The sequence below is a fragment of the Arachis hypogaea genome, chromosome 5, assembly GCF_003086295.3.
Source record: "Arachis hypogaea cultivar Tifrunner chromosome 5, arahy.Tifrunner.gnm2.J5K5, whole genome shotgun sequence".
Lineage (NCBI taxonomy): Eukaryota > Viridiplantae > Streptophyta > Magnoliopsida > Fabales > Fabaceae > Arachis > Arachis hypogaea.
In genome coordinates this window covers 20879970-20907390 of record NC_092040.1, presented here as the reverse complement: position 1 = coordinate 20907390, position 27421 = coordinate 20879970, and the positions used below count along the sequence as shown (strand labels likewise).

The 27421-nt window shown below is 37.4% G+C and overlaps 2 protein-coding genes across 9 annotated transcripts; both read left to right on the top strand.

The window, feature by feature from the left end:
* The first annotated feature begins 203 nt into the window (after positions 1-203).
* LOC112800943 (proteasome subunit beta type-4) lies at positions 204-3988 on the top strand. Its single transcript, XM_025843411.2, has 6 exons — positions 204-385; positions 541-617; positions 1173-1302; positions 1582-1741; positions 1818-2003; positions 3607-3988. The coding sequence occupies exons 1-6, from the start codon at positions 342-344 to the stop codon at positions 3718-3720; spliced, it is 711 nt and encodes a 236-aa protein (XP_025699196.1). The 5' UTR covers positions 204-341; the 3' UTR covers positions 3721-3988.
* Positions 3989-4370: 382 nt separating this feature from the next.
* LOC112800942 (cysteine synthase) lies at positions 4371-12134 on the top strand. 8 transcript variants are annotated; one of them, XR_011881861.1, is made up of 13 exons: positions 4425-6448; positions 6533-6635; positions 6900-6957; positions 7770-7879; positions 8143-8200; positions 8400-8663; positions 9331-9468; positions 9798-9849; positions 10101-10180; positions 10524-10583; positions 10697-10777; positions 11187-11283; positions 11716-12134. XR_011881861.1 is itself a non-coding variant. In XM_072236862.1 (13 exons), the coding sequence occupies exons 3-13, from the start codon at positions 6535-6537 to the stop codon at positions 11803-11805; spliced, it is 1092 nt and encodes a 363-aa protein (XP_072092963.1). In that variant the 5' UTR covers positions 4581-5757; positions 6230-6448; positions 6533-6534; the 3' UTR covers positions 11806-12134. The 8 variants fall into 8 exon arrangements, 5 of the variants coding, with proteins under 5 accessions (XP_025699193.1, XP_072092965.1, XP_072092964.1 ...); XM_072236862.1 differs by lacking the exon at positions 11187-11283 and having other exon boundaries at positions 4581-5757; positions 6230-6448; XR_011881863.1 differs by having other exon boundaries at positions 5185-6448; positions 8148-8200.
* Positions 12135-27421: the final 15287 nt, after the last annotated feature.

The window sequence follows — 27421 nt, the reverse complement described above, 5'->3', positions numbered from 1 at the left end:
GTCAGAAAAAATATTAAAACTATTAATTTTTAAATTTAATATTTTAAAAATCATCTAATTATACCGAATCTAAATATATATTAAAGTTAAATTTTATATAAAATTTAATTAATTTAATTTGGTCTAATAATTAATTTATTAATCTGTTTAAACAAATGTTAAAATTTTTAGCAGTTTAAAAAAAAATCTTATATAAAATCCAAAATCTGTTTCTTCAACATAAAGAAACGAAAAATAAACTGTATAAACGACGCCGTTGTTTGCTCCCCCTTGGCAAGACCTTTGCATGCTTTACTCTTTACCTTTCTCTCTTGCTTGGAATTGTTTTCTTGCTCACTACGATGGCCTCTAACTCGGACTCAGTCTCTGATACACAGCGAACTCTGTAAGTTCTCTCTACTCCATCAATCTTCATTCTTTTTTCTCCAAATTTCAATGCACCAAATCGATTTTTGGTTTCAATGTATCTGTGCCCGTTTGCTTTCGCGCACAAAATTGATGGATTATTGTGGACCCTGAAATTTTGATTGAGCTTGTTAGGTATCCCTATGTAACTGGAACCTCTGTGGTTGCTCTCAAATACAAAAATGGGATTCTTATGGCTGCTGACATGGGAGGTAAGATTCTGTCAAATATTTAACTTGATTTTTTGTGGTAGGGGATTATTGTTAGAAATCGGGGTGAGTGTATTTGATTTTGTTTTCAGTTAACTATTATATTTTTTTCAGCTGAAAAATTTTATGATAATATTATGGTCAAGTAAAAGTTTATTCTTTTCGTTTCCCTTGAAAAAAAACAAAATAAATAAAAAAACGTGCTTGTTGAAATAAAGATGTGCATTTTGTTGTTGGCTATTGAACTTTTGTCTGGTAGTTAGTGACTTAGTGGTGATTATTTGGTGCAACCTATTCGTAGATATTGTGGTTATATGTATGTTGTTTATCTTTATACTCAGCACCCAAAAAATGCTGTATCAGTGGCATCTGAATCTGATTTCCACGGGCATTCACAGTGCTTTTTGAAAAGGTTCTTTTGCTGGAACAATGATATGTGATGATTTTTTTACATGTTCTAGTTTGGTATTTGTGATATGTTCTATGTTGGGAATGTGTTGTTTTATGTTAGTATCGGCCTCAGTCTGCATCTCATTTCAATTATCAGTACATTAATAGGTTCCTATGGCTCTACCTTACGGTACAAAAGTATTGATCGTTTGAAGCCTATTGGGAAACATTCTCTTCTTGGTGCTAGTGGGGAAATAAGTGACTTTCAGGAGATTCTACGCTACCTTGACGAGCTTATGTAAGCACTTTGTATTTATGTATTTATATCGTTACTTAAATAAGTGCATATTTTGTTGCATAAATGAGCATTTGCTATTTCAAAATGAAGCAGAAAAGGATCTATTTAGGTAAAATAATCTTAGATGCTTATCTTTGATGTTTATGGTGTTTATATTCTATATTGTGTTACAAACATGGAGTTAAAGAGTATATCTGTATTTTCTCCTCCCAGTCTTTTCTATGTTACATGTTTTAATTTTCCCATGTAACAGTTGATTTTGACCTTTTACCACTGCAGCCTTTATGACAACATGTGGGATGACGGAAACTCCCTGGGACCTAAGGAAGTGCATAACTATTTAACTCGTGTGATGTATAATAGACGTAACAAGTTCAACCCATTGTGGAATGCACTTGTACTGGGTGGTGTGAAAAATGGGCAGAAGTACCTTGGCATGGTACGAAATGGTTTATCTTTATTTTTATCAGTGTGAGTTACCCGCATGCTTATTCCTTTTTGTGAATCTTATCCAGGTCAACATGATTGGCATTAATTTTGAAGATAATCATGTAGCCACAGGACTTGGGAATCATCTTGCAAGGCCAATTCTACGTGATGAATGGCATGAAAATTTAACCTTTGAAGAGGGAGTCAAGCTATTGGAGAAGTGCATGCGTGTGCTCTTATATCGTGATAGGTCTGCTGTCAACAAGATTCAGGTGTGTGCTTTTTTTCCTCTTCTTGCCTGTGCTAAAAAATTATGAAAATATGCCATACATCTTCCCGACCAAGGACTAGGTGCTGCTGCACCCATTTCCTAGAATACGTTCCTATTGGTTTTTTGTCTTCTCTATTTCAAACTCATCATTTTAATACAGTGCCCAATTCTGTTTATTTTGGCTTATGACTGGATTCTTTCTGTGAATAGTAAAGCAGGCATCATAATATAGATAGGGAGTTATGTGTGGAATTTGAAAGTAGGTGTTTGGAGTGGAATGATCATTTTCTGCAGCTCACTATGCTTAGTATTTCATAATCTATATTCCCTTTTTCAGTTATGTTAGAGATATAACTATTAATGTGCCTCTTCCCATCACTTTAAGCTTTCACATGATAATCACTCCCTAAACATGGTATTAGAGCCTCCATGATCAAAAGGTCTCGAGTTTGATCCTTGTTATATCCAAAAGGAAAAAATTCATCATAAAGACAAACTACAAAAAAGAAATAAAAAAGCATATGCACAATTACATTTCAAGCCCTAAAGAGGCTGTTGTGTAAGGGAGCATGTTTGAGATGTAACCATTTATATGGCTCTTATCACTTTAAGCTTTCACATGATAGTCACTCTCTAAACAAGTTTGCACTGTAATCACATGGTTAATCTATTGACAAGTATAGGGTTCTGGTCTAGTGCTTGTTATGAAAGTTCGGTTAGTAGCTTTGAGCTGCTATCAATAACAACCATGATCTCTAGGCCTCTTATCTCTACATGCACCTTGTCTTCCTAGATTTGGATACTTGTAGTCTAATCTCGACTCATCCCAAAGAAGTTAGTAGGTTTCTAGATGTTAACGTAACAATATAAGTATGTGAACTTACTTGGAAATCAGGAGTAATGACCAAGGTTTCTTTCTTTGCATGCATAAAATAATTTATGTCCTCTCTGCTCAAATTAGCTTGGCATACAGAGATTCACAATATAAGAAATGAAAGTTTAACTTGGAACCCTATTGTGACAGGAAAAATGACTATCTGATATAAAATATTGGGTTGTGTTTGAGTTTCCTTCATCTTGAGCAACTAAATCAAAATTTTAAATTAACTGGTATTATAGGTTTACCAGCTCATTAGTCATTACCCAATTAAGAAACCACGTAAGAGGACCAAAAGTTTTTTTTTTTTTTTTTGGTAATTGCCTGATCTTCTGGAAGAGAACGACACCTAACATATTGTTGTTCATAATTTATCATAGCATTGAGTCGTAATGTTTAAAAGTTGAATAAGTTGAATATAACAACTTGTTTGTGATCAAAATGTGAAAATTTCATTTTCTTTTACATCAGAGTGCTTATTTTTATGTTTTCAAGTCTTTATTAGAGAAATTATTTATACAAATTTTTATTTACTCCAAGTTAGGAATGTTATATGATTTTCCATCAGGGTTGTGAACTGTGGTTCTTACAATGCCTAAATCTGAACTGAATAACTTCTTTTTTCATTGATTTTTGGATTTTATTTTGTATATAAATTCTTTTTTCAATTACAAAAGGTTTATTTATTGTGTGACGATACTTATCATATGTAATGTCCAATTTGCAGATATCCAAAATTACTGAAGAAGGTGCTACCCTCTTCCCACCATTCTCATTGAAGACTTATTGGGAATTCTCTGCCTTCAAGAATCCAACTGTCGGTGCTGAAGGTTCATGGTAGCTTGAAATGTGATTGAACAAATTATATTAGTTGGACTTGAAATGGTTTTCTGGGAGATCTCTTCATTATGTTAAAATGGATAAGAAACGGATCAGCCTTTGAAAATTGATATGCTCATAGATCGCTTTAGCTTCAAATGGTTGTTTGAGTTGACTTCAATTTCACAGTAGAATTTCTTTCAGTTATCAGAATTCTTTCATTATAGTATCAGCCCACTGCATGTCTTTGAAATGAATTAATATGGATTATCTTAAGATTTGGGGACCAATTTTCTTTCTACATATTTTCAGCTCCTACCGTTTTTGGTTCTTGCTAGTTCAATGGCACAATATCTCCTTTCAATCTGGTTGGAATAATTAGGACAGAATTTGAAAACAAAAAAGAAAATGATTTGTGGATCAAAGTGTGCTTCTTGATTTTTGGTTGGACAACCAGATAAAATTGTGTTGGATGTTTAAAAATGGGAAACTCAATGAATGTTAAAAAATGAGAAACTCTATGAAACACTTTGGAAGCATACACTAACAGAAATCATCTTTTAATCTTGAGATTTAATTTTACGAAATGGTCTTTATACACATACTTAATAGAGAGTTAGCGTGTTATTGAACCACACTTTTTTTCGGTAATAGGTTCTTGAGCCACGCTCTGTCTGTTACTGAAAGTACTATCTATTTTAGATGTTACAAAATCCCCGATCTCTCATTTTCGGGGGAAAAAAAAACCACTAAACAACTAAATAGGAAAGAAGAAATTTTTTTATTTTTTACACAAATACCTATGTCTTTCTCCCACTATTGCTGGTATTTCCCTCTAGCATTTGGCGGTGACCACATCCATTTCCATGGCTAGTTAGTTTCGAGTTAGAAACAACCATGTTAGGCTAAAGTCTAGCTTTTCACTCTTCTATGATAGAATCTACACAAGACATTTCAAATTCTTGTCTTTTACTTTGCGTGATGAAATCACTAACGTTGTTGGTGACTGTTGACGAGCAACAATTTGTGAGTAACTAAGAACCTTGCTTGGGTGTGGCAATAATTAATAGTTACTCTTCACACAAAGTGAAAGAAAACATTTTGAAACGAAACGATGATAGTGAAAAGCTAGACTTCGGACTAATGGAGTTGTTAGTTTACGTAAAACCTAAGCTACAAGAGGGAGAAAAGAGGTGGCCTACAATGGAGACTGTGCAAGAAGGAACCAACAACTGTCCTATCCATCCTTGCGGCAAGGAGGTCGACAGAAAAATTTTCAATGACTAAAGATGCATTTGACATTATGTTTTACATCAGTTATTCATTAACATCGTTAACTTTGCAACTGGCAGAGAGGAGGAACTAGCTTAATTCACATCTTAAAAAAACCGGTGAAAAACCGTTAAACCGGCCAGGAACCGGCCGGTCGGACGGAACCAGAACCCGCCCGGTTTACACAAAAACGGAAGCTCCTTCGTTTCTTTCTCCCTTTCTCCCTTTCTTTTGTTTCATTCAGAAAGAAATCACACAAACCCAGCCAAAAAACCCAAGCACTGTAAGCCTAAACCACCGCCGCAAGGAGTGGCATACTGCCGCCGTCCGTCGCACTCAAAGTTTGCCATCCGTCCGTCTATCTAGCTTCCCTCGTGCTCCAAGTCTTCAACCCCTGTTCGCTGGCACCGATCGCGGCTGCTTCCTCGAGCTCGGCGTCCGTCGTCTTTGTCTGCTCAGCCGCGCTTCCGTCGCCGTTTGTGTGCCGTTCATGTTCGGGTTTTCGTTCAGCTGTCGTCTTCATTCGCGTTCTTCGCCGTTCATGTTCGCTCGGCGTTCATCGTTCGCGTTCACTCGCCGTTCACCGTTCGAGTTCGCATTCGCGTTCGTCTGGAAGCCACGTTGCTCTGCTTCAAACTCTGCAACCAACCCGCGCGCTCCACTTAGCCGTCGAACGGCTCTCTTTTGTCGCCGCCATGAGTTCCCTAAACCCGCCACCATACAATACACTCACACAACACCAATACTCTGCTTCAAACTCTGCAACTTCTGATTTCCATTACAATAAGTAACTATTTGATTTGGTAGTGGTTTGGATTTTTTCATAGCCTGAATTAAAGTTACAATAGTTATGTTCTCTTCTCTATCACATTGATATTAAGCTTTGAATTCTCTTGTTTACCGCACTAAATATGTTTGATGAAATGCTTTAACCATATAGGTTTTATAATTTCTAGCTTTTAGAAACTTAGTAAGTTGATTGCATGTGAAATTAGAATAATTGGATCTTAGTAATTAGGAAATTTTAGCTGCACAAATAGCATCTTTGCAGAAAACATATTAGCATAATGATTCCACTTGCATTTAGTGTTCTTCTGGTAAATTTTAACTGTTATTCTGAACTTGTTAATTTGCTAATTGTTTTTGTGTTTTTGTTCTGTTGTTACACACATGACAAGTTAACAGTTAACATATGGCCAATAAAGGTTGTTATTTGCTATAAAAGTTTATTATAAAAAAATAACTTCCACTAGTTCTAGTGGGCAGTGTCTTTTTGTAGCCACTCGTTGTACATGCTTTGGTATCTCCTTATCTAAAGCTACCCATGGCCGTGCCAAGACAACAAGGAGGGCCCATTCTGATTTCAGTCATTTGAAAAGATAACATATTCTATTAATGGAAAACTCAATCGTCCCACTAGCAACTCAATTAAATTACAATTGGTTTTGGTCCCAATCATTAGGCCACTGCTTCACGCTGTGAGTATTTATTTGGTTCACACTTCAGTTAAACTTCAAATTAAAGTCCTCATTAGATTGTGTCTTGTATGTTTCTATTTTGAGATATGATGATTGGTCACGCCGCTTCCTCTTCTCTGTTTACATCCCGAGAGGAGGAATTCAACAATCATGAACAAGCTTCCCTTTACTTGAAGACTTTGACTAGGTGATTGTTGTTGTTAATTGTTGTTTATATAAAAGTCAAGTCATATACACATTTGTTAATAAAAAATACTATGTGCATGTCAAAAACCAACTATTAAATTAATTACTATATATTTATGTATAAATATATGTATTATTGTATTATTTAATTTATTTTTAATATGTACTTATATTAATAATTGATTTATTGGATGATATAGCATGATTTATTTATTTACATCTTCAACTATATTTGCTTACTTGGTGCACTTTATTTCGCTTGTAGGCCCTCTGAAGTTGGTGAGATGGAGGTAGAGTGTGCAATCAAGAATGATGTAACTGAAGTAAGGAAAACTACGCCAATCTACCAGAGTCAAAATTGTGCTGTCAAAACTTTTACCACAATAAATAAATAAAAATGTGCTCTTTTAAGTGCATGAGTGGTTTTTACCTTGAATTCTTTAACCATATCTATTTGAATGGTGTCAAATTTTGGCAATATATCTAATACATAATTCTTCGTATGTAACATTACTAGTGTAAACATTTTGGAACATGTTTAGGGTATTATCTTAATCTCAGTACTGTATAATAAAATGAAATTCCAAAAGAAAAAAAAAATTGACAAAACCTTCAAAGAAAGAATTATTGTATAAAATACTATATGTACATTAAAAATTAATCACCATATTAGTCATCATATATTTGTATATAAATATATTATAATTTAATTTATTTTTAATATATATTTTATATTAATAATTAATTTTAGTGACTGATTTTAATATTCACTTAGAAGTAGCTTTTATTGTATGCAATAAAGTGCTAAAGGCTCCTTAATCATCTACGGTCAACTTGCATGCATATCATGATAGGAAAAATTGAACAACAACCTTGACTCCGTCATTTTCCATATTTATTTTTATCTTGAGATTAAAAGAAATAGTTAGTTAACAATTTTGTTGTTAAGATACATATTAAAATTATTGTCAGTAAAGTTTTAAATTTTTTAGTTTAATAAATATATAATAAATACATTGTAAATTTAAATTTTGTATAATTTTTTGTAAAAACTCGTTCAGTTGATAAATTTAAAAATATATATTAGCTAAATCAAAATAAATTACTAATATTTGCTTCCGGTTTGCTTGTGCAGTTAATAGGTAATACCCCAATGGTATACCTGAACAAAATAGCAGAGGGGTGCGTAGCCCGTATTGCTGCTAAGTTAGAGTCCATGCAACCCTGCTCCAGTGTCAAAGATAGGCATGACATTCCTTCATTTTACAACTTTTACTTCATATTTGTATTTATTTTATTTTGGTCATGAGAAAATTTCAAGGCCGGCAATTAATTGATAATGACTAGCATTTTTGGTCAGCAGTCCAATATCCTTAACCCAACCGTCTAACACCATACTTTTAGCTAACACTTTTTAATATTGTTGGCTAACTGCTAGCTAAAAACAATAAATTGTGCTGGCTCTCTAGTATTTTTCTTTTGTAATTATAGTTTCTTTTCCCACTCAGGTTAGCATTTAGCATGATCAAAGATGCTGAAGAAAAAGGTCTCATCACACCTGGAAAGGTTAGTAAAATTTCTAGATATCAAAATAGAGCTTTGCAATTTCTAAACATGAATTTTATTTGGACATACAAATTAAATACCAGTAAAAGTGAAGTATCTGTGCGTCATATTCATACATGTTCTGCATATTTTTACTGTCCATAATGATAAAATATTGAGAGGGGCTCTTAAGAAGTTCTTATTATTTTGTTGTAAAAAGAGTGTTCTTGTTGAGGCAACGAGTGGTAACACCGGCATTGGGTTGGCATTCATAGGAGCATTGAAGGGTTATAGAGTAATAGTTGCCATGCCTGCTTCAGTGAGCCTTGAGAGAAAAATAGTACTTGGAGCTTTTGGAGCAGAGGTGTATCTCACTGACCCTGACAAAGGAACCATTGCAGTTATTCAGAAGGCTGAAGAGATTATATCCAAGATTCCTGGGAGTATCATGCTTCGCCAGATTGATAATCCTGCAAATCCCAAGGTACCTTGTTGTCTTCTTACCAAACAACTGTGACCACTTTGCATATTCATTCACTCACAATATTTGGACTTCAACAAAGTTGATGGAATACTATGTTCATTCAATTGTGTGCCTATATGGGGTTATGTTTCAAACTAGAAAGTATATTTGTCCCTGTTGTTAGTAAATTTGAGTCCAGGGTAACTAGGTAACACAAATATTAATTTATGACGTTATGTCTTCTTTGCACCTCCGATATCTAAATTTTATAGATCTATTATTGGCAATTTTTTTTGCTTATGAGGTTGAGAGGAGAAAATGAACGATATTGGCTGTTGCGGAGTTTCACAAGAACATGGGATGAGGCAAATGATTTGTATGTTTTATTTTTTTTTAAATTAATTGCTTTGAAATTATATGGTTTGATCTTGTCTTCTTAATAATAAATATTTCTTTTAAAAAAAATCAGACAGACTGATCGAAGCATTAAAAAACATTTAAATTTTAATTTAATACAAATTGGAAATTCCAATTTCAACCTCTTTTAAATTTTATCGTCCTGACCACTAAATCAAACCCCATAAGAATGTAAAACATCAATTTTAGTCCAATTAAGAAAATTCATTCCCCAGTTTTACATAAATGAGAGTTACTTACATTGTCATGAACAATTATCATCCTTGAATAGGTTCACTATGAGACAACTGGGCCTGAGATATGGAGAGACTGTGGAGGGAAAGTTGATGCTTTGGTTGCAGGGATAGGAACTGGGGGCACAATTACCGGTGCTGGCAGGTTCCTTAAGGAGAAAAACCCCAATATCAAGGTTCACCTCTCGCGGCCTATTTGGTTTGATTTTCTTCTATAAATTCTAAAGTATAAACCAAAATAAACTCTTTATAAGGATAGATTTAATTTGTGTTTTCATCTTTTATTTTTATTTTTTATAGTTTCTATTTTTAAATTTTTATTAAAAAAAAAAAACAGAATTCTATTGTTTTGACTGATTTTTCTTTTTTTTTTTACACAATATAAAAAATAAAAAATACTAAAAATGAACACATAAAATAAAAACAAAAACCAAACGCAGCCTAAGTTTTTCCAATATTGAAGCTAACTTCAAGGTTCCTGTTGCCCATTTTTTTTGTTTGGCAGGTGTATGGTATAGAACCAGTTGAAAGTGCAGTCCTAAGTGGAGGAGAGCCAGGTGATTTTATCATTATCCACATTCATACGTGCTTTCTTTCTCTTAAAGTGTTTTTAGTGCACAAGTTTTGTTCCTCGTTATCCTCAATGACTAAGGAAAGGAGTAGAAGGGCTTGTAAGAATGAATTTTTCAATGATGGCATAACAAACTCTTTGGGAGAAAAAGAATATGTTCTTTAAGTTTAGTAAGATCTTAGCAACAATTTGAGTTGTGTTTACTAACTGTTTTGTATTTTTGTTGGTATGTCAAAGGTATTCACCAAATACAAGGGATTGGTAATGGCATCATTCCTGGCGTACTGGATATTAATCTCCTAGATGAAGTTATTCAGGTATATCTTAAAACTAACATATTCCCATTCAAATTTGAATTAGTGTGAAGATGGTATTGCGAACCTAATAGTTCAGTCAAATATGTCAAGTCATCTAACAGTTTGCAATACTATCTTTATATGAAGACGTCCTCATGGAAGTAGTCATCTTTTGGGTATGATCAAAACTGACCATTACACACACATAACCAAGTGCAGTACTAGTGGCCTATTATTTTTGTAATGAATGATAAGTCTGCCATGATACTGAAGAATCTTAATCTGAATTTGATTCTCGAGACATGTTAATATGGAAAAGAGCAACGATATTCCAAAAACATGTTATTAATATTATGTGCTGCAGATATCAAGTGAAGAAGCTATAGATACTGCCAGGCAACTTGCCTTGAAAGAAGGTTTGCTGGTACGGAAATGATCATTCATGACTCCTTTTTAAGTTTTTTTCTTTCTTTTTATGTATATATTCAGATTGATTTTTTTTTCATGCTGATTATGTTATCACTTTTGCTTTTCTAGATGGGAATTTCATCAGGTGCTGCAGCTGCAGCTGCAATAAAAGTGGGGAAGAGACCTGAGAATGCAGGGAAGCTCATTGCTGTAAGTTTGTAATCTTCAATCAATGAGTTTGTTGAACTATGAGATAACTAATTGACTATTACATCATCTTCTTAAAATTCTCTAGGGTGGAAGTTTTCATAGAAAAATTCCAAGTGCAAAATTTCACACCAAAAGTTTCATGAAATTTTTAACCTCCTAATTAATCAAACATACCCTTATTAGAAGGGCAGGTATTTGCTGGTGAGTGGTGTCATTTGAACATCACAATGTTGGTCACCACTCAACACAAAAAAGCTCCAATGGTGAATAAAAAAGGGTTTGTGTCATTGTGTGTTAGAGTTGGGTGGCCACACCAAGATCCAATAGAAGCAGAGCAGGTTTTGACATGGAGTATGCTGAATATTCTTTGTTCAAATAACTTTTTCTTACCTGCTGATTGTGTTGATAGATTCGTGATGGTGATGACTATTAGGCTTTATTTGTCGAGCAAAATATTACATGATCAACAAAATTGATCATTTTTTATCAATCCATGGGCAACAAAGGTATTTTTGTACTAAATTCTAAACCCTATACTCTAAATCTAATAGTATAAAAATGAAGTGTTGGCCCAAATTGTTAGCGAATATTGATAAAAAGTATTAACCCCCTAGCATTTCTCTTGTATTTTGTTTGATATGTGTCTCCGACAAAGTAATACATATACAAGTACTTTTGTCTTTCATCTCCATTGTTCACAAAAAATTAGGCAAATTTTGTTTATTCTTATATTTGTTTCCTTACCTAAACATATTTATATCTAGTATCTTTGTGGATAATTGTCGGAAACAAACCTCATAGTTTTCCAGTCACCAAAAAAAAAAAAAAAAAGCCTCATAGTTTTCCCCTTTATTAATGTTTCCAGTTGTGTAATTATTCTACTTCTACCTATGAATCTGTTTTGCTAAACCCTGCCACTTACTCATGTTGCCATGCAGGTGGTGTTTCCCAGTTTTGGAGAGCGTTATTTATCTTCGCCATTGTTTGAACATATTAGGAACGAAGCTGAACAAATGACATTTGAGTAGGATCAGAAAATTCAAACCAAAAGACACTGCAACCATGTGTTCCGCTGCTCCCAGAATTTTAACCAAAACTAAACCATAGTGTTGTTATGTGTGGCATAAGTTGCTCAACTGAAGTTGATATGATATCAGTTTTTAAAAGAAAAAATAATACAAAGGAAGAAAGAAAACGATGTTGTTTTCTTCGTCTTACTACAGTAATTTTTTTGGGGTAATCTAATAGAAGTGTTAAGTGTAACTTCTGTGATGGAACTCGTGCTTTCACACTCCTTTTTTTTGTGTTGTGTAAGCATATGGTATTTTTGAGTATTGATGAATTCCCCATTTGGCTATTTTTTTATGAACTAGATTTTAATATGTCATAAGAATTTCTTTCCGCACAGCCTTTAATCTGAAGAGTCAACAGAATTAGAAGTAAAATCAGAAGAATTCCTTTTGGTCATCCGTGAATCTTCGAGGCACGATAGGAACAAACATGACTTTACCTAATTGTTCTATTTTTTTTTTTTAGTATCTAGTTAATTTACATTTATGATTAAAATTAGGGCAAAACACCTATAATTGGATAGCAAATTTATACAATTGCAATATTCTAAAAGAGCTTACATTTTGGTTCTAATCTTAATCTATGTAAACCATTATACCCTGTTGTTGCAGATTGCGTGCCAATCTTACTAAACCATAAACTGTGATACCCTATTGTAGGTTATAGTCAACCCACTGATGCCCATAAACCACTATTGCCAGCCAAGGTTTACGTGTAGCAAAATTCACGCATAATCGTTATTGGCAGTCTCGGATTATAAAAAAACCAGCAAAGTGAATCTGTTGCTAGCTATTGCAGTTTATACTTTATAATGTTATAAAACTACAATGGTCAATGATGGATTATTCATTAGAATGAGGTGTGATATTGTGGTTGAGAGATTTTGAGAGAGAATCACATGAGCACCATCCTTATATTAGTGATAGTTTGTTATATGTTAGACTTTTATATATATATTTTTTATCACCTTACATTAGTGCAATTTTTAGCTGTAGTGAAAGATTAGATAGATTATTCCTTATAAGCGTCTATATTACTCAAATCTGATTAGGGCATTTGTATAAATGTTATATATTAGTCTTTTATCTTTTTCTATCACCTTATATTAGTGTAATTTTTTGTTTGATGCAGTTGACTAGGTGTATTTATACTGTTAAGAGGCAACAGAATATGTCTCTACATAACCGGATCATACCTTACTTGGAGTCTGCTGGTTTGTATTACTTTGCTAGGTTGAACAACCATTGGTTCTAGGTGTATGAGCCTATAGTGAGCGCATTTATTGAGAGGTGACATTCTAAGATGCACACCTTCCATATGCCATTCGGAGAGTGCTCCATCAGTCTACAAGACGTAGTGTATCAATTGGGATTGCCTGTTGATGGAGAGGCTGTTAGTGGGTGCCTCACTAACTTCGAATAGTTCATTCCTGATGGAAAGTCAGCGTGGGAGTAGTTCGAAGAGCTATTCGGTGAGCTGCCGCTGCTGAATATAGTCAACCAGATGATGATTTACTTCACATGGTTTTATGAGAGGTTCAGGGTGCTCCTAACTGATGCTAGTGAGGACACAGTGCGTATATACGCTCGGGATTATATTTTGATGCTATTATTCACTCAGTTGTTCGATGACAAGAATGGGAACCTAGTTCACCTTTGGTGGTTGTCGTATGTGGCGAAGCTTGACAAGTTGGGCAATTATAGCTGGGTTCAGCTACATTGGCATGGTTGTAAATATCCATGTGTCGGGTTGCCAACATAAATGTCACTAACCTGGACCACTTTAGCTACTTCAGTCATGGATATGGAAAAGATGGAGATGCAACCAACGGACAGGCTGGTGCAATCACAGGTCTCGAATTGGAAGTTCCTCCCAACACAGTTGATTGAGGATTTGGAATTAATGTTCTAGAACTGTCGACAACATCCTCCAACTTCGCATACAACTCGTGTGTTCGCACCTCTCGAAATCTTCTCTGACAATGAAATAGAATCTATAGATCCTCTTTGGACACTATCACAAACATACGATACTTCACACCAACTGACATAATGACAATTGAGATATTGTAAAATAACTTTTACACCTGCTTGGGTGGTATGCGAAATTGTGATCAATACTTTTCACAACACAAATAATCCCCGGTGATGAATCCAAAAACTTGGTGTTCAATACCATGGCATAAACACAACTTCGCACAACTAACCAGCAAGTGTACTGGGTCGTCCAAGTAATAAACCTTACGCGAGTAAGGGTCGATCCCACAGAGATTGTTGGTATGAAGCAAGCTATGGTCACCTTGTAAATCTTAGTCAGGCAGACACAAATGGATATGAATGATGATATATGAATAAAACATAAAGATAAAGATAGAGATACTTATGTAATTCATTGGTAGGAATTTCAGATAAGCGTATGAAGATGCTTGTCCCTTCCGTCTCTCTGCTTTCCTACTGTCTTCATCCAATCCTTCTTACTCCTTTCCATGGCAAGCTTATGCAAGGGTTTCACCGTTGTCAGTGGCTACCTCCCATCCTCTCAGTGGAAATGTTCAACGCACCTTGTCACGGCACGACTATCCATCTGTCGGTTCTCAATCAGGCTTGAATAGAATCCAGTGATTCTTTTGCGTCTGTCACTAACGCCCCGCCTTCAGGAGTTTGAAGCTCGTCACAGTCATTCAATCATTGAATCCTACTCAGAATACCACAGACAAGGTTAGACCTTCCGGATTCTCTTGAATGCCGCCATCAGTTCTAGCCTATACCACGAAGACTCTGATCTCACAGAATGGCTGGCTCGGTTGTCAGGCGAGCACTCGGTTGTCAGGCGATCAACCATGCATCGTGTATCAGGAATCCAAGAGATATTCACCCAATCTAAGGTAGAACGGAGGTGGTTGTCAGGCACACGTTCATAGGTGAGAATGATGATGAGTGTCACGGATCATCACATTCATCAAGTTGAAGAACAAGTGATATCTTGAAACAAGAACAAGCGGAATTGAATAGAAGAACAATAGTAATTGCATTAATACTCGAGCTACAGCAGAGCTCCACACCTTAATCTATGGTGTGTAGAAACTCCACCGTTGAAAATACATAAGAACAAGGTCTAGGCATGGCCGAATGGCCAGCCTCCCAAAGAGGGTTCAATCATAAAAACATGATCAAAAGCTCTCAATACAATAGTAAAAGGTCCTATATATAGAGAATTAGTAGCCTAGGGTGTACAGAGATGAGTAAATGACATAAAAATCCACTTCCGGGCCCACTTGGTGTGTGCTTGGGCTGAGCATTGAAGCATTTTCGTGTAGAGACTCTTCTTGGAGTTAAACGCCAGCTTTTATGCCAGTTTGGGCATTTAACTCCCATTCTTGTGCCAGTTCCGGCGTTTAACGCTGGAAATTCTGAGGGTGACTTTGAACGCCGGTTTGGGCCATCAAATCTTGGGCAAAATATGGACTATCATATATTGCTGGAAAGCCCAGGATGTCTACTTTCCAACGCCGTTGAGAGCGCGCCAATTGGGCTTCTGTAGCTCCAGAAAATCCGCTTCAAGTGCAGGGAGGTCAGAATCCAACAGCATCTGCAGTCCTTTTTAGTCTCTGAATCAGATTTTTGCTCAGGTCCCTCAATTTCAGCCAGAAAATACCTGAAATCACAGAAAATCACACAAACTCATAGTAAAGTCCAGAAAAGTGAATTTTAACTAAAAACTAATAAAAATATACTAAAAACTAACTAGATCATACTAAAAACATACTAAAAACAATGCCAAAAAGCGTACAAATTATCCGCTCATCATTGGGCTTCTACAATATATTATTTTTTAAATCTAGAAAACTATTCGATGAATGGATAAATACACTTAGCAATTCTTTGTCAGCAAACTTCACACCCTTTCTTTTCTTTTTAGAATTTTTTCTATGTAGTGCACAACGTAACACTCTAACTTTTAGCACCTCATGATCGCACTAAAAGTCCAAGCATTACCTACTTCTACTCCTTTAATTTCATACTATATTTATTTAATATTGAGCCTTCACGTATCTAAACTGAAGACTGTCCTAGGGCACTATATCCCAGGGGCCATATTTATATACATGACCGAAAGGCAACATCCCGAGGAGATGTGTTGGGTTGGCAGTTGAACCGACTAGTGATATCACTGTCAATAGCACAGGCATTCATCATGTGCATTTTTTATGTGTTTGCTTGTTTTGTTTACTTGCATTTCAATGCCTAAATGTATAACATGCTTACTTGATTCTTGAATTACTTGTTATACACGTCAACTACCTGTATTTTACTTGTTTGTATATACTTCTAATTTCTACTGGATTTGAGTAGGCTTGGTAGGAGGTGGCAATGGGATCGCATGGAGGTTAGGCTGGCGAAGGCTGTGGGACAGCGGTGAACTATTAGTTAGAAAATCCTTAGGATTTAGATAACCCTTTTTAGTTTTTACTTAAATGTTTCTAAGCTTGAATCTTATGCTTGATGTGAAGTTCTAGGATTTTCTTTGGCGTCTTGGAACCTTATATCTTATATATTGGACAATTTTATCATACTAAGAACCTCCGGTTCTCATATCATATGTTGTTATTTTTTAGATGCAAGTCGTAAACCACCTCGGTGAGTTGCGGGATGGTGACAGAGCTGGGGATCTTTTGCTCTCTTTTGTATTTTGGATTACTTTGTTATAGATATGCTCTCACTTTTGTATCTTTGTTTCCTTATAGGCTATTTGAGAGACATATGTTGATGTGTAACTTTTCAAACATTTTGTATTGTCTGTATGAAACTAGTCGGCCTAAACTCCACGGGCTGTGGCTTGTACTCTTTTGACTATCATATATACCTATATATCTATATACTTTGTAATCTTTTATATCTTTATCATGTTGTACCTTACCCTTTTACACTTTTAGTAATCGTGTGAACGCTTCGCGCTTTTGTATCTCTGTTTTGAGTTTTATTTCTTTATCGGGATTCTCGTATTACTATTTTCTTCTATATACATTATTGTATAAGCTTTAGAACTGTTGTGGTACTTTTTATCTTTCGCTTTACGACTAGAGATAAGGCTTAGGGTGATAGGGTGTTACATTTGGTGGTATCAGAGTGGTTCGTCCTTGTAAGCCTGAGGGATAGACCGATTGTGCTTTATTGCATACTCTAGTTCATTTTTCTTTCGTGCTATTTAGATTATCTGCTTAATATGCATAGCATGCTTGTTGTTGAGTGCTTTTCTGGGATAATTGAAACCCCAGGCTTGAGATATTGAAACTGATCAACTTGATATCAATTATTTGGTGTGGACAGGACCCTGAATGATAACTCACGAACGAGGTCATTCATGTACACGGAGAGACAATGACAATGACGAATCGGCCAATAACCATGCCAAGTTCATGGCGACGATGACCAATCTAGCAAATACCATGTAAAAAAATATTGCTGCGATGGTGAAAGCTGTGGAGAGGCTGGGGCAACCAGTCAGAAATGGAAATAGAAATGGAAATGGTGGAGGAGCTGGGAATGATCTAGGTGCTCAGATGACTGTGGCTTCATTTCTCAATGTTCACCTGCCAACTTTTAAAGGAACGATAAATGCTACTGAGGTGGATAACTTGTTTCGAGCTGTGGAGAGTGCATTACAGACTCAGCATGTCCCAGATAACCAATTCATAGAATTTTTGGCCTATCAACTAATGGGAAAAGCAAAGGAGAGTGCCAATTGCTACGACTTCCAAACGCAGACATTCCTTGGGACGTGTTTCAGACGGCATTTTACAAGAAGTATTTTCCTGAATCAGTAAGAGAAGCTAAGGTGTTGGAGCTTATGCAGCTGAAGCAAGGCTCATTATCTGTAGCAGAGTATACGAGCAAGTTTGAAGAACTTTGTAGATTCTCTAGGGTGTGTTAGGGTGCCCCAAAATCCTATGAGAATTGGAAGTACATAAAGTACCAAGGAGGTTTAAGGAAAAACATCATGACTATTGTGGCTCCTTTAGAGATTCGGGTGTTCTCTGAGTTAGTGAACAAGGCCTGAGTGGTTGAAGACTATGCAAAGAAGGTGGCACTAGCAAGGGACACTAGAGGAGGAAACAACAATAAAGGCCGAGGCAAATACTTTCAGCCCAGAGGTCCGAACTTCAAGAGGAGTGGACACGTACCTCAACACCCTCAAGGTTGAGGGAATTTTAAGGGAAACAACTATGATCAGTATCACCAGGCGAGATAAAGAGGTAAATAAAACAAAACTTCTCCAGATTTAATTTGTGACCGTTGTGGATATTTTCACCCTTATGACTCGTGCAAGCTGGGTTTAGATGGCTATTTTATTTGTAGATTGCCTGGGCAGATTACGAAGGATTTCCCTCGTGGGAGAAATCCAAATGCAGGTCAGAACCAACAACAAGGTCGGGTGTTTGCTGTGAACACCAATGATGCTGCGAAGTCGGATCCTCTGGTGAGAGGTAAATGTTTATTTGGCAAAAAAGAGTTGATTGCATTGTATGATACTGGAGCTTCACATTCAGTTATTGCATTTAACAAGACTAAGGAACTAGGGTTGAGAATGTTAGAATTAGCTTTTAATTTGCATGTGCATACCCCGTATCAGACAATTGCGACTAGATCAGGTTGTAGGCAAATACCTTTCAAGATTAATGATAGAGCCTTTATTCATGATTTAATCTGTTTGCTAATGATTAGGTTGGAGATGATTTTGGGATTTGTTTGGTTGTCAAAGAATCGAGTATTGTTGGATTATTTTAAGCGGTCGATTCGCTTTATGTCAGAAGGAGAAGGAGGAGCAGTTGTAGCTGAGGGTTATTACCTAACCTCTGTGATAGTGAACTGTAGTAGGAAAGAGTGTCAGGGTTACATACTCTTGGCTGGGAATGCGTTGGGATGAATAGAAGTTAGATCGAATTCTGGTAGTTCGGGAGTTTCCTGAAGTATTTTTCGAAGATATTCCCAAATTTTCACCTCAGAGGAAAATTGAATTTGTGATAGACTTAGTGCTAGGAGCCAGACCAGTTTTAATTGCACCGTACAGGATGGCTCCGATAGAGCTGGCTAAACTTAAGACTTAGTTGGAAGAGCTTCTGAACAAAAGGTTCATTCGACTGAGTGTATCTCTGTGGGGAGCACCAGTTTTATTGGTGAAGAAGAAAAATGAAGGAATGAAACTCTATGTGGACTATCGACAGTTAAACAAAGTGACTGTGAAGAACAAGTATTTGTTGCCTAGGATCAATAACTTAATGGATCAATTGCAAGGAGCTGGAGTGTTCTCGAAGATTGATTTAAGATCCAGTTACCATCTGATAAGGGTGAAAGAGGATGATATTCCAAAGACTCCATTTAGAACACGTTATGGTCACTATGAATATGCGGTGATGTGCTTTGGATTGACGAATGCACCTGCTGTGTTCATGGATTACATGAACAGAGTATTTCGTCCCCTTTTTGGACAAGTTTGTGGTGGTGTTCTTAGATGACATCCTGATTTAATCAAAGACGGTGAGAGAGCATGAAGAAAACATGAGGATTGTGTTGCAAATCCTAAAGGAGTGTAAATTGTATGCTAAGTTGTTAAAGTGAGAATTCTAGAAGGAGGAGGTGAAGTTTTTAGGTCACATGGTGAATAAAAGAGGGGGTAGCGGTGGATCTATTAAAGGTTGAGGCGGTAATATAGTGGGAAAGACCGATGTCAGTGACTGAGGTTAGGAGTTTCTTGGGATTAGCCGGATATTACCGAAGGTTCATCCACGAATTTTCACAAATCGCTCTACCGATGACTAAGTTAACCAGAAAAGATACACCTTTTGTATGGATGTCAGAGTGTGAGGAAAGTTTTTAGACTCTGAAGGAGAAGTTGACTTTAGCGTTAGTTTTGATTTTACCTAAACCACAGAAACCATTTGAGGTTTACTACAACGCCTTGCCGAAAGGTTTGGGTTGTGTTTTAATGCAATACCGGAACGTGGTGGCTTACGCTTCATGTCAGCTAAGACCACATGAGGTGAATTAGCAAACTCATGACTTGAAATTGGTGACGGTTGTATTTGCATTGAAAATTTGGAGGCACTACTTATATGGAGTGAGGTTTAGAGTCTTTTCTGATCAGAAGAGTCTCAAGTACATCTTTGATCAGAAAGAGCTCAATATGCGTCAGAGGAGGTGGATGGAGCTACTAAAGGATTACGATTTTGAGCTAAGTTATCACCCTGGTAAGGCTAATGTTGTAGTGGATGCCTTGAGCCAGAAGTTATTAAACATTGTGTGGATGCGAATTAAATAAGAAGAGTTGGTAGATAAGTTTGCAGAGTTAAGTTGGATCTTGGTGAAGTTGAGGGGAAAGCTTGTTTGAATCAATTATACATTTCAAGTACGTTCAAGTTAGAAATTCAAAGGGCTTAGCAAGACGAACAAGAACTTTAAAAGATGTTTCAACCTATTAGTAAAGAAAGGCACGGAGAATTCACTAAAGACGGTGAAGGGTTATGGAGATAAAGGGGTGGATTTGTGTGCCGGATGTTGGTAGTTTAAGATAAGAGTTATTGTCGAAAGCTCATAATAGTTGATTCTCTATTCATCCAGGAAGTACGAAGATGTATCATGATTTGCAAAAATGCTTTGGTGGCCTGGGATGAAGAGTGATGTAGCTACACTTGTGTCTAAATGTCTGACGTGTCAAAAGGTGATGATAGAGCATCAGAGACCGTCGAGAATGTTACAGCCACATGAGATTCCTCAGTAAAAATGGGAAGAAATTGCAATGGACTTTGTAACTGGGTTGCCAAGGACTAGGTCGGGATTTAATGTGGTTTGGATGATCGTGGATTACTTAACCAAGTTCGCTCACTTTCTGCCTATCCGAGTGAACTATTCATTGGAGGAATTAGCGAGGCTGTACATCAAAGAGGTTGTAAGGTTGCAGAGTGTGCCATAGACGATAGTTTCATATCAAGATCCTTGATTCATGTCAAGGTTTTAGGGAGCTTTTCAAAGAGCTTTTGGTACGAGACTATGTCTCAGCACGACGTATCATCCACAAACTGATGGATAGTCAGAAAGGACTATTCAGACGTTGGAAGATATGCTAAGGGCGTGTGTGTTGGATCAATGGTGCACGAAATTGTGATCATCAATGGCGCCATCAACATGGTACGCTCAATTGCAATCTCAACTCTTTATCACAACTTCGCACAACTAACCAGCAAGTGCACTGGGTCGTCCAAGTAATAAACCTTACGCGAGTAAGGGTCGATCCCACGGAGATTGTTGGTATGAAGCAAGCTATGGTCATCTTGTAAATCTCAGTCAGGCGGATTCAAATGGTTATGGAGGATTGATAATTAAAAGATGAATAAAACATAAAATAAAGTTAGAGATACTTATGTAATTCATTGGTGAGAATTTCAGATAAGCGTATGGAGATGCTTTGTCCCTTCCGTCTCTCTGCTTTCCTACTATCTTCATCCAATCCTTCTTACTCCTTTCCATGGCAAGCTGTATGTTGGGCATCACCGTTGTCAATGGCTACAGTCCTGTCCTCTCAGTGAAAATGTTTAACGCGCTCTATCATAGCACAGCTATTCATCTGTCGGTTCTCGATTATGTCGGAATAGAATCCAGTGATTCTTTTGCGTCTGTCACTAACGCCCAACAATCGCGAGTTTGAAGCTCGTCACAGTCATTCAATCCTTGAATCCTACTCAGAATACCACAGACAAGGTTTAGACCTTCCGGATTCTCAAGAATGCCACCATCAATTCTAGCTTATACCACGAAGATTCTGATTAAGGAATCCAAGAGATATCCACTCAATCTAAGGTAGAACGGAGGTGGTTGTCAGGCACACGATCATAGGTGAGAATGATGATGAGTGTCACGGATCATCACATTCATCAAGTTGAGGAACAAGTGATATCTTAAAACAAGAATAAGCTGAATTGAATAGAAGAACAATAGTAATTGCATTAATACTCGAGGTACAGCAGAGCTCCACACCTTAATTTATGGTGTGTAGAAACTCCATTGTTAAAAATACATAAGAACAAGGTCTAGGCATGGCCGTGAGGCCAGCCCCCATGATCTAAGAACTAGATGTCCAAAGATGATCCTAAGATCTAAATTGATCCCAAGATTCCTAATACAATAGCAAAAAGGTCCTATTTATATAGAACTAGTAGCTTAGGGTCTACAAAAATGAGTAAATGACATAAAAATCCACTTCTGGGCCCACTTGGTGTGTGTTTGGGCTGAGCATTGAAGCTTCTATGTGTAGAGACTTTTCTTGTTGTTAAATGCCAGCTTTTGTGCCAATTTGGGCGTTTAACTCCCATTTTTGTGCCAGTTTTGGCGTTTAACGCCGGGCAGTCTTGAGCTGATTTGGAACGCCGATTTGGGCTATCAAATCTCGGGCAACGTATGGACTATTATATATTGCTGGAAAGCTCGGGATGTCTACTTTCCAACGCAATTGAGAGAACGCCAATTAGGCTTCTGTAGCTCCAGAAAATTCACTTCGAGTGCAGGGAGGTCAGAATCCAACAGTATCTGCAATCCTTTTCAGCCTCTGAATCAGATTTTTGCTCAGGTCCCTCAATTTCAGCCAGAAAATACCTGAAATCACAGAAAAACACACAAACTCATAGTAAAGCCCAGAAAAGTGAATTTTAAATAAAAACTAATAAAAATATAATAAAAACTAACTAAAACATACTAAAAACATACTAAAAATAATGCCAAAAAGCGTATAAATTATCCGCTCATCACAACACCAAACTTAAATTGTTGCTTGTCCCCAAGAAACTGAAAATCAAATAGGTTAAAAAGAAGAGAATATACAATGAATTCTAAAAACATCTATGAAGATCAGTATTAATTAGATGAGCGGGGCTTTTACATTTTTGCCTCTGAACCATTTTGGCATCTCACTTTATCCTTTGAAGTTCAGAATGATTGGCTTCTATAGGAACTCAGAATCCAGATAGTGTTATTGATTCTCCTAGTTAAGTATGTTGATTCTTGAACACAGCTACTTTATCAGTCTTGGCCGTGGCCCAAAGCACTATGTTTTCCAGTATTACCACTGGATACATCCATGCCACAGACACATAAATGGATGAACCTTTTTAGATTGTGACTCAGCTTTGCTAGAGTCCCCAATCAGAGGTGTCCAGGGTTCTTAAGCACACTCTTTTTGCTTTGGATCACGACTTTAACCGCTCAGTCTCAAGTTTTCACTTGACACCTTCACGCCACAAGCACATGGTTAGGGACAGCTTGGTTTAGCCGCTTAGGCCAGGATGTTATTCCTGTAGGCCCTCCTATCCACTGATGCTCAAAGACTTGGATCCTTTTTATTTTTTACCCTTGCCTTTTAGTTTAAAGGGCTATTGGCTTTTTCTGCTTGCTCTTTCTTTTTCTTTCTCTCTTCTCTTTTTTTTTTGCATATACTCTCTCTCTCTCTCTTTTTTCTGCAAGCTTTTCACTGCTTTTTCTTGCTTCAAGAATCAATTTGATAATTTTTCAGATCTTCAGTAACATTTCTCCTTTTCCATCATTCTTTTAAGAGCCAACAATTTTAACATTCATGAACAACAAATTCAAAAGACATATGCACTGTTCAAGCATACATTCAGAAATCAAAAGTATTGCCACCACATCAAAAATAATTAATCTATTGTAAAATTCGAAATTCATGCAATTCTTCTCTTTTTCAATTAAGAACATTTTCCATTTAAGAAAGGTGATGGATTCATAAAACATTCATAACTTTAAGGCATAGACACTAAAACACTAATGATCATGTAATAAAGACACAAACATAGATAAACATAAAGCATATTTTTCGAAAAACAGGAAAATAAAGAACAAGAAAGTTAAAGAACGGGTCCACCTTAGTGATGGCAGCTTGTTCTTCCTCTTGAAGATCTTATGGAGTGCTTGAGCTCCTCAATGTCTCTTCCTTGCCTTTGTTGCTCCTCTCTCATGACTCTTTGGTCTTCTCTAATTTCATGAAGGAGGATGGAATGTTCTTGGTGCTCCACCCTTAGTTGTCCCATGTTGGAACTCAATTCTCCTAGGGAGGTGTTGATTTTCTCCCAATAGTTTTGTGGAGGAAAGTGCATCCCTTGAGGCATCTCAAGGATTTCATGGTGAGGAATTTCCTCATGTCCATGAGTAGGATCTCTTGTTTGCTCCATCCTCTTCTTAGTGATGGGCTTGTCCTCATCAATGAGGATGTCTCCTTCTATGTTAATTCCAACTGAATTACAGAGGTGACAAATGAGATGAGGGAAGGCTAACCTTGCCAAGGTAGAGGACTTGACCGCCACCTTATAAAGTTCTTGGGATATAACCTCATGAACTTCTACTTTCTCTCCAATCATGATGCTATGAATCATGATAGCCCGGTCTATAGTAACTTCGGACCGGTTGCTAGTGGGAATGATTGAGCGTTGGATAAACTCCAACCATCCCCTAGCCACGGGCTTGAGGTCATGCCTTCTCAGTTGAACCGGCTTCCCTCTTGAATCTCTCTTCCATTGAGCGCCCTCTTCACAAATGTCTATGAGGACTTGGTCCAACCTTTGATCAAAGTTGACCCTTTTAGTGTAGGGGTGTTCATCTCCTTGCATTATGGGCAAGTTGAATGCCAACCTTACATTTTCCGAACTAAAATCTAAGCATTTTCCCCGAACCATTGTAAGCCAATTCTTTGGGTCCGGGTTCACACTTTGATCATGGTTCTTGGTGATCCATGCATTGGCATAGAACTCTTGAACCATTAAGATTCCGACTTGTTGAATGGGTTTGGTAAGAACTTCCCAACCTCTTCTTTGGATCTCATGTCGGATCTCCGGATATTCACTCTTTTTGAGTTTGAAAGGGACCTCGGGGATCACCTTTTTCATGGCCACAACTTCATAGAAGTGGTCTTGATGCACCCTTGAGATGAATCTCTCCATCTCCCATGACTCGGAGGTGGAAGCTTTTGCGTTCCCTTTCCTCTTTCTAGAGGTTTCTCCAGCCTTATATTTCATAAATAGTTATGGAAAAATGAAAAGCAACACTTTTACCATACCAAACTTAAAAGGTTTGCTCATCCTCGAGCAAAAGAAGAAAGAAGAGAGTAGAAGAAGAAGAAAGATAGGAGGAGATGGAGAAGTAGTGTTTAGGTTGTGTGAAAATGAAGGAGTGAAGATGGGTTTATATAGGGGTGGAGAGAGGGGTAGGGTTCGGCCATTGTGGGTGGGTTTAGGAGGGAAAGTGGTTTGAATTTGGATGGTGAGGTAGGTGGGGTTTTATGAAAGATGGATGTGAGTGGTGAAGAGAATGGTGGGATTTGATAGGTGAGGGATTTTTGGGAAAGAGGTATTAAGGTGATTGGTGAATGGGGTAGGTGGGGTAGGTGGGGATCCTGTGGGATCCACAGATCCTGAGGTGTCAAGGATAGCTCATCCCTGCACCAAGTGGCGTGCAAAAATGCCCTTTCTGCCAATCCTGGCGTTAAATGCCGGGCTGCTGCCCCTTTTGGCGTTTAACGCCAGCTTCTTGCCCATTCCTGGCGTTAAACGCCAGTCTGGTGCCCCTTTCTGGCGTTAAACGCCCAGAATGGTGCCAGACTAGGCGTTAAACGCCCATTTGCTGCCCTTACTGGCGTTTAAACGCCAGCAAGTTTTTCCTCCAGGGTGTGCTATTTTTCATTCTGTTTTTCATTCTGTTTTTGCTTTTTCAATTGTTTTTGTGACTTCACATGATCATCAACCTATAGAAAACATAAAATAACAAAATTAAAATAGATAAATATAACATTGGGTTGCCTCCCAACAAGCGCTTCTTTAATGTCAAAAGCTTGACAATGGGCTCTCATGGAGCCTCACAGATGTTCAAAGCAATGTTGGAACCTCCCAACACCAAACTTAGAGTTTGAATGTGGGGGTTCAACACCAAACTTAGAATTTGGTTGTGGCCTCCCAACACCAAACTTAGAGTTTGACTGTAGGGACTCTGTTTGACTCTGTTTTGAGAGAAGCTCTTCATGCTTCCTCTCCATGGTTACAGAGGGATATCCTTGAGCCTTAAACACAAAGGATTCTTCATTCACTTGAATGATCAATTCTCCTCTGTCAACATCAATCACAGCCTTTGCTGTGGCTAGGAAGGGTCTGCCAAGGATGATGGGTTCATCCATGCACTTCCCAGTCTCTAGGACTATGAAATCAGCAGGGATGTAATGGTCTTCAATCTTTACCAGAACATCCTCTACAAGTCCATAAGCTTGTTTTCTTGAATTGTTTGCCATCTCTAGTGAGATTCTTGCAGCTTGTACCTCAAAGATCCCTAGCTTCTCCATTACAGAGAGAGACATGAGGTTTGTACTTGACCCTAGGTCACACAGAGCCTTCTCGAAGGTCATGGTGCCTATTGTACAAGGTATTGAGAACTTCCCAGGGTCCTGTCTCTTTTGAGGTAATCTCTGCTTAGTCAAGTTATCCAGTTCTTTGGTGAGCAAAGGGGGTTCGTCCTCCCAAGTCTCATTACCAAATAACTTGTCATTTAGCTTCATGATTGCTCCAAGGTACTTAGCAACTTGCACTTCTGTGACATCTTCATCCTCTTCAGAGGAAGAATACTCATCAGAGCTCATGAATGGCAGAAGTAAATCCAATGGAACCTCTATGATCTTAGTGTGAGCCTCAGATTCCCATGGTTCCTCATTAGGGAACTCATTGGAGGCCAGTGGACGTCCATTGAGGTCTTCCTCAGTGGCGATCACTGCCTCTTCCTCCTCTCCAAATTCGGCCATGTTGATGGCCTTATACTCTCCCTTTGGATTCTCTTCTGTATTACTTGGAAGAGTACTAGGAGGAAGTTCAGTGACTTTATTGCTCAGCTGACCCACTTGTGCCTCCAAGTTTCTAATGGAGGACCTTGTTTCAGTCATGAAATTTTGAGTGGTTTTGATTAGATCAGAGACCATGGTTGCTAAGTCAGAGTGGCTCTGCTTAGAATTCTCTGTCTGTTGCTGAGAAGATGATGGAAAAGGCTTGCCATTGCTAAACCTGTTTCTTCCACCATTATTGTTGTTGAAACCTTGTTGTGGTCTTTGTTGATCCTTCCATGAGAGATTTGGATGATTTCTCCATGAAGGATTATAGGTGTTTCCATAGGGTTCCCCCATGTAATTCACCTCTTCTATTGATGGGTTCTCAGGATCATAAGCTTCTTCTTCAGATGAAGCGTCCTTAGTACTGCCTGGTGCAGCTTGCATTCCAGACAGACTTTGAGAAATCATATTGACTTGCTGAGTCAATATTTTGTTCTGGGCCAATATGGCATTCAGAGTATCAATCTCAAGAACTCCTTTCTTCTGATTCGTCCCATTGTTCACAGGATTCCTTTCAGAAGTATACATGAATTGGTTATTTGCAACCATTTCAATGAGTTCTTGAGCTTCTGCAGGTGTCTTCTTCAGATGAAGAGATCCACCATTGGACAGTTCAGACAGACCATCATAGAAGATACCTATGATGCTTCATTCAGA

Bases quoted from the DNA above. Each gene is read 5' to 3' on its own strand.
- LOC112800943 (XM_025843411.2), top strand. From the start codon at position 342: ATGGCCTCTAACTCGGACTCAGTCTCTGATACACAGCGAACTCT. The intron at 386-540 runs GTAAGTTCTCTC...TGAGCTTGTTAG, and splicing joins TCTGATACACAGCGAACTCT to GTATCCCTATGTAACTGGAA. The intron at 2,004-3,606 runs GTGTGTGCTTTT...TCCAATTTGCAG, and splicing joins CTGCTGTCAACAAGATTCAG to ATATCCAAAATTACTGAAGA.
- LOC112800942 (XM_025843408.3), top strand. From the start codon at position 6,535: ATGATGATTGGTCACGCCGCTTCCTCTTCTCTGTTTACATCCCGAGAG. The intron at 8,201-8,399 runs GTTAGTAAAATT...TGTTGTAAAAAG, and splicing joins GTCTCATCACACCTGGAAAG to AGTGTTCTTGTTGAGGCAAC. The intron at 10,181-10,523 runs GTATATCTTAAA...TATGTGCTGCAG, and splicing joins TCCTAGATGAAGTTATTCAG to ATATCAAGTGAAGAAGCTAT.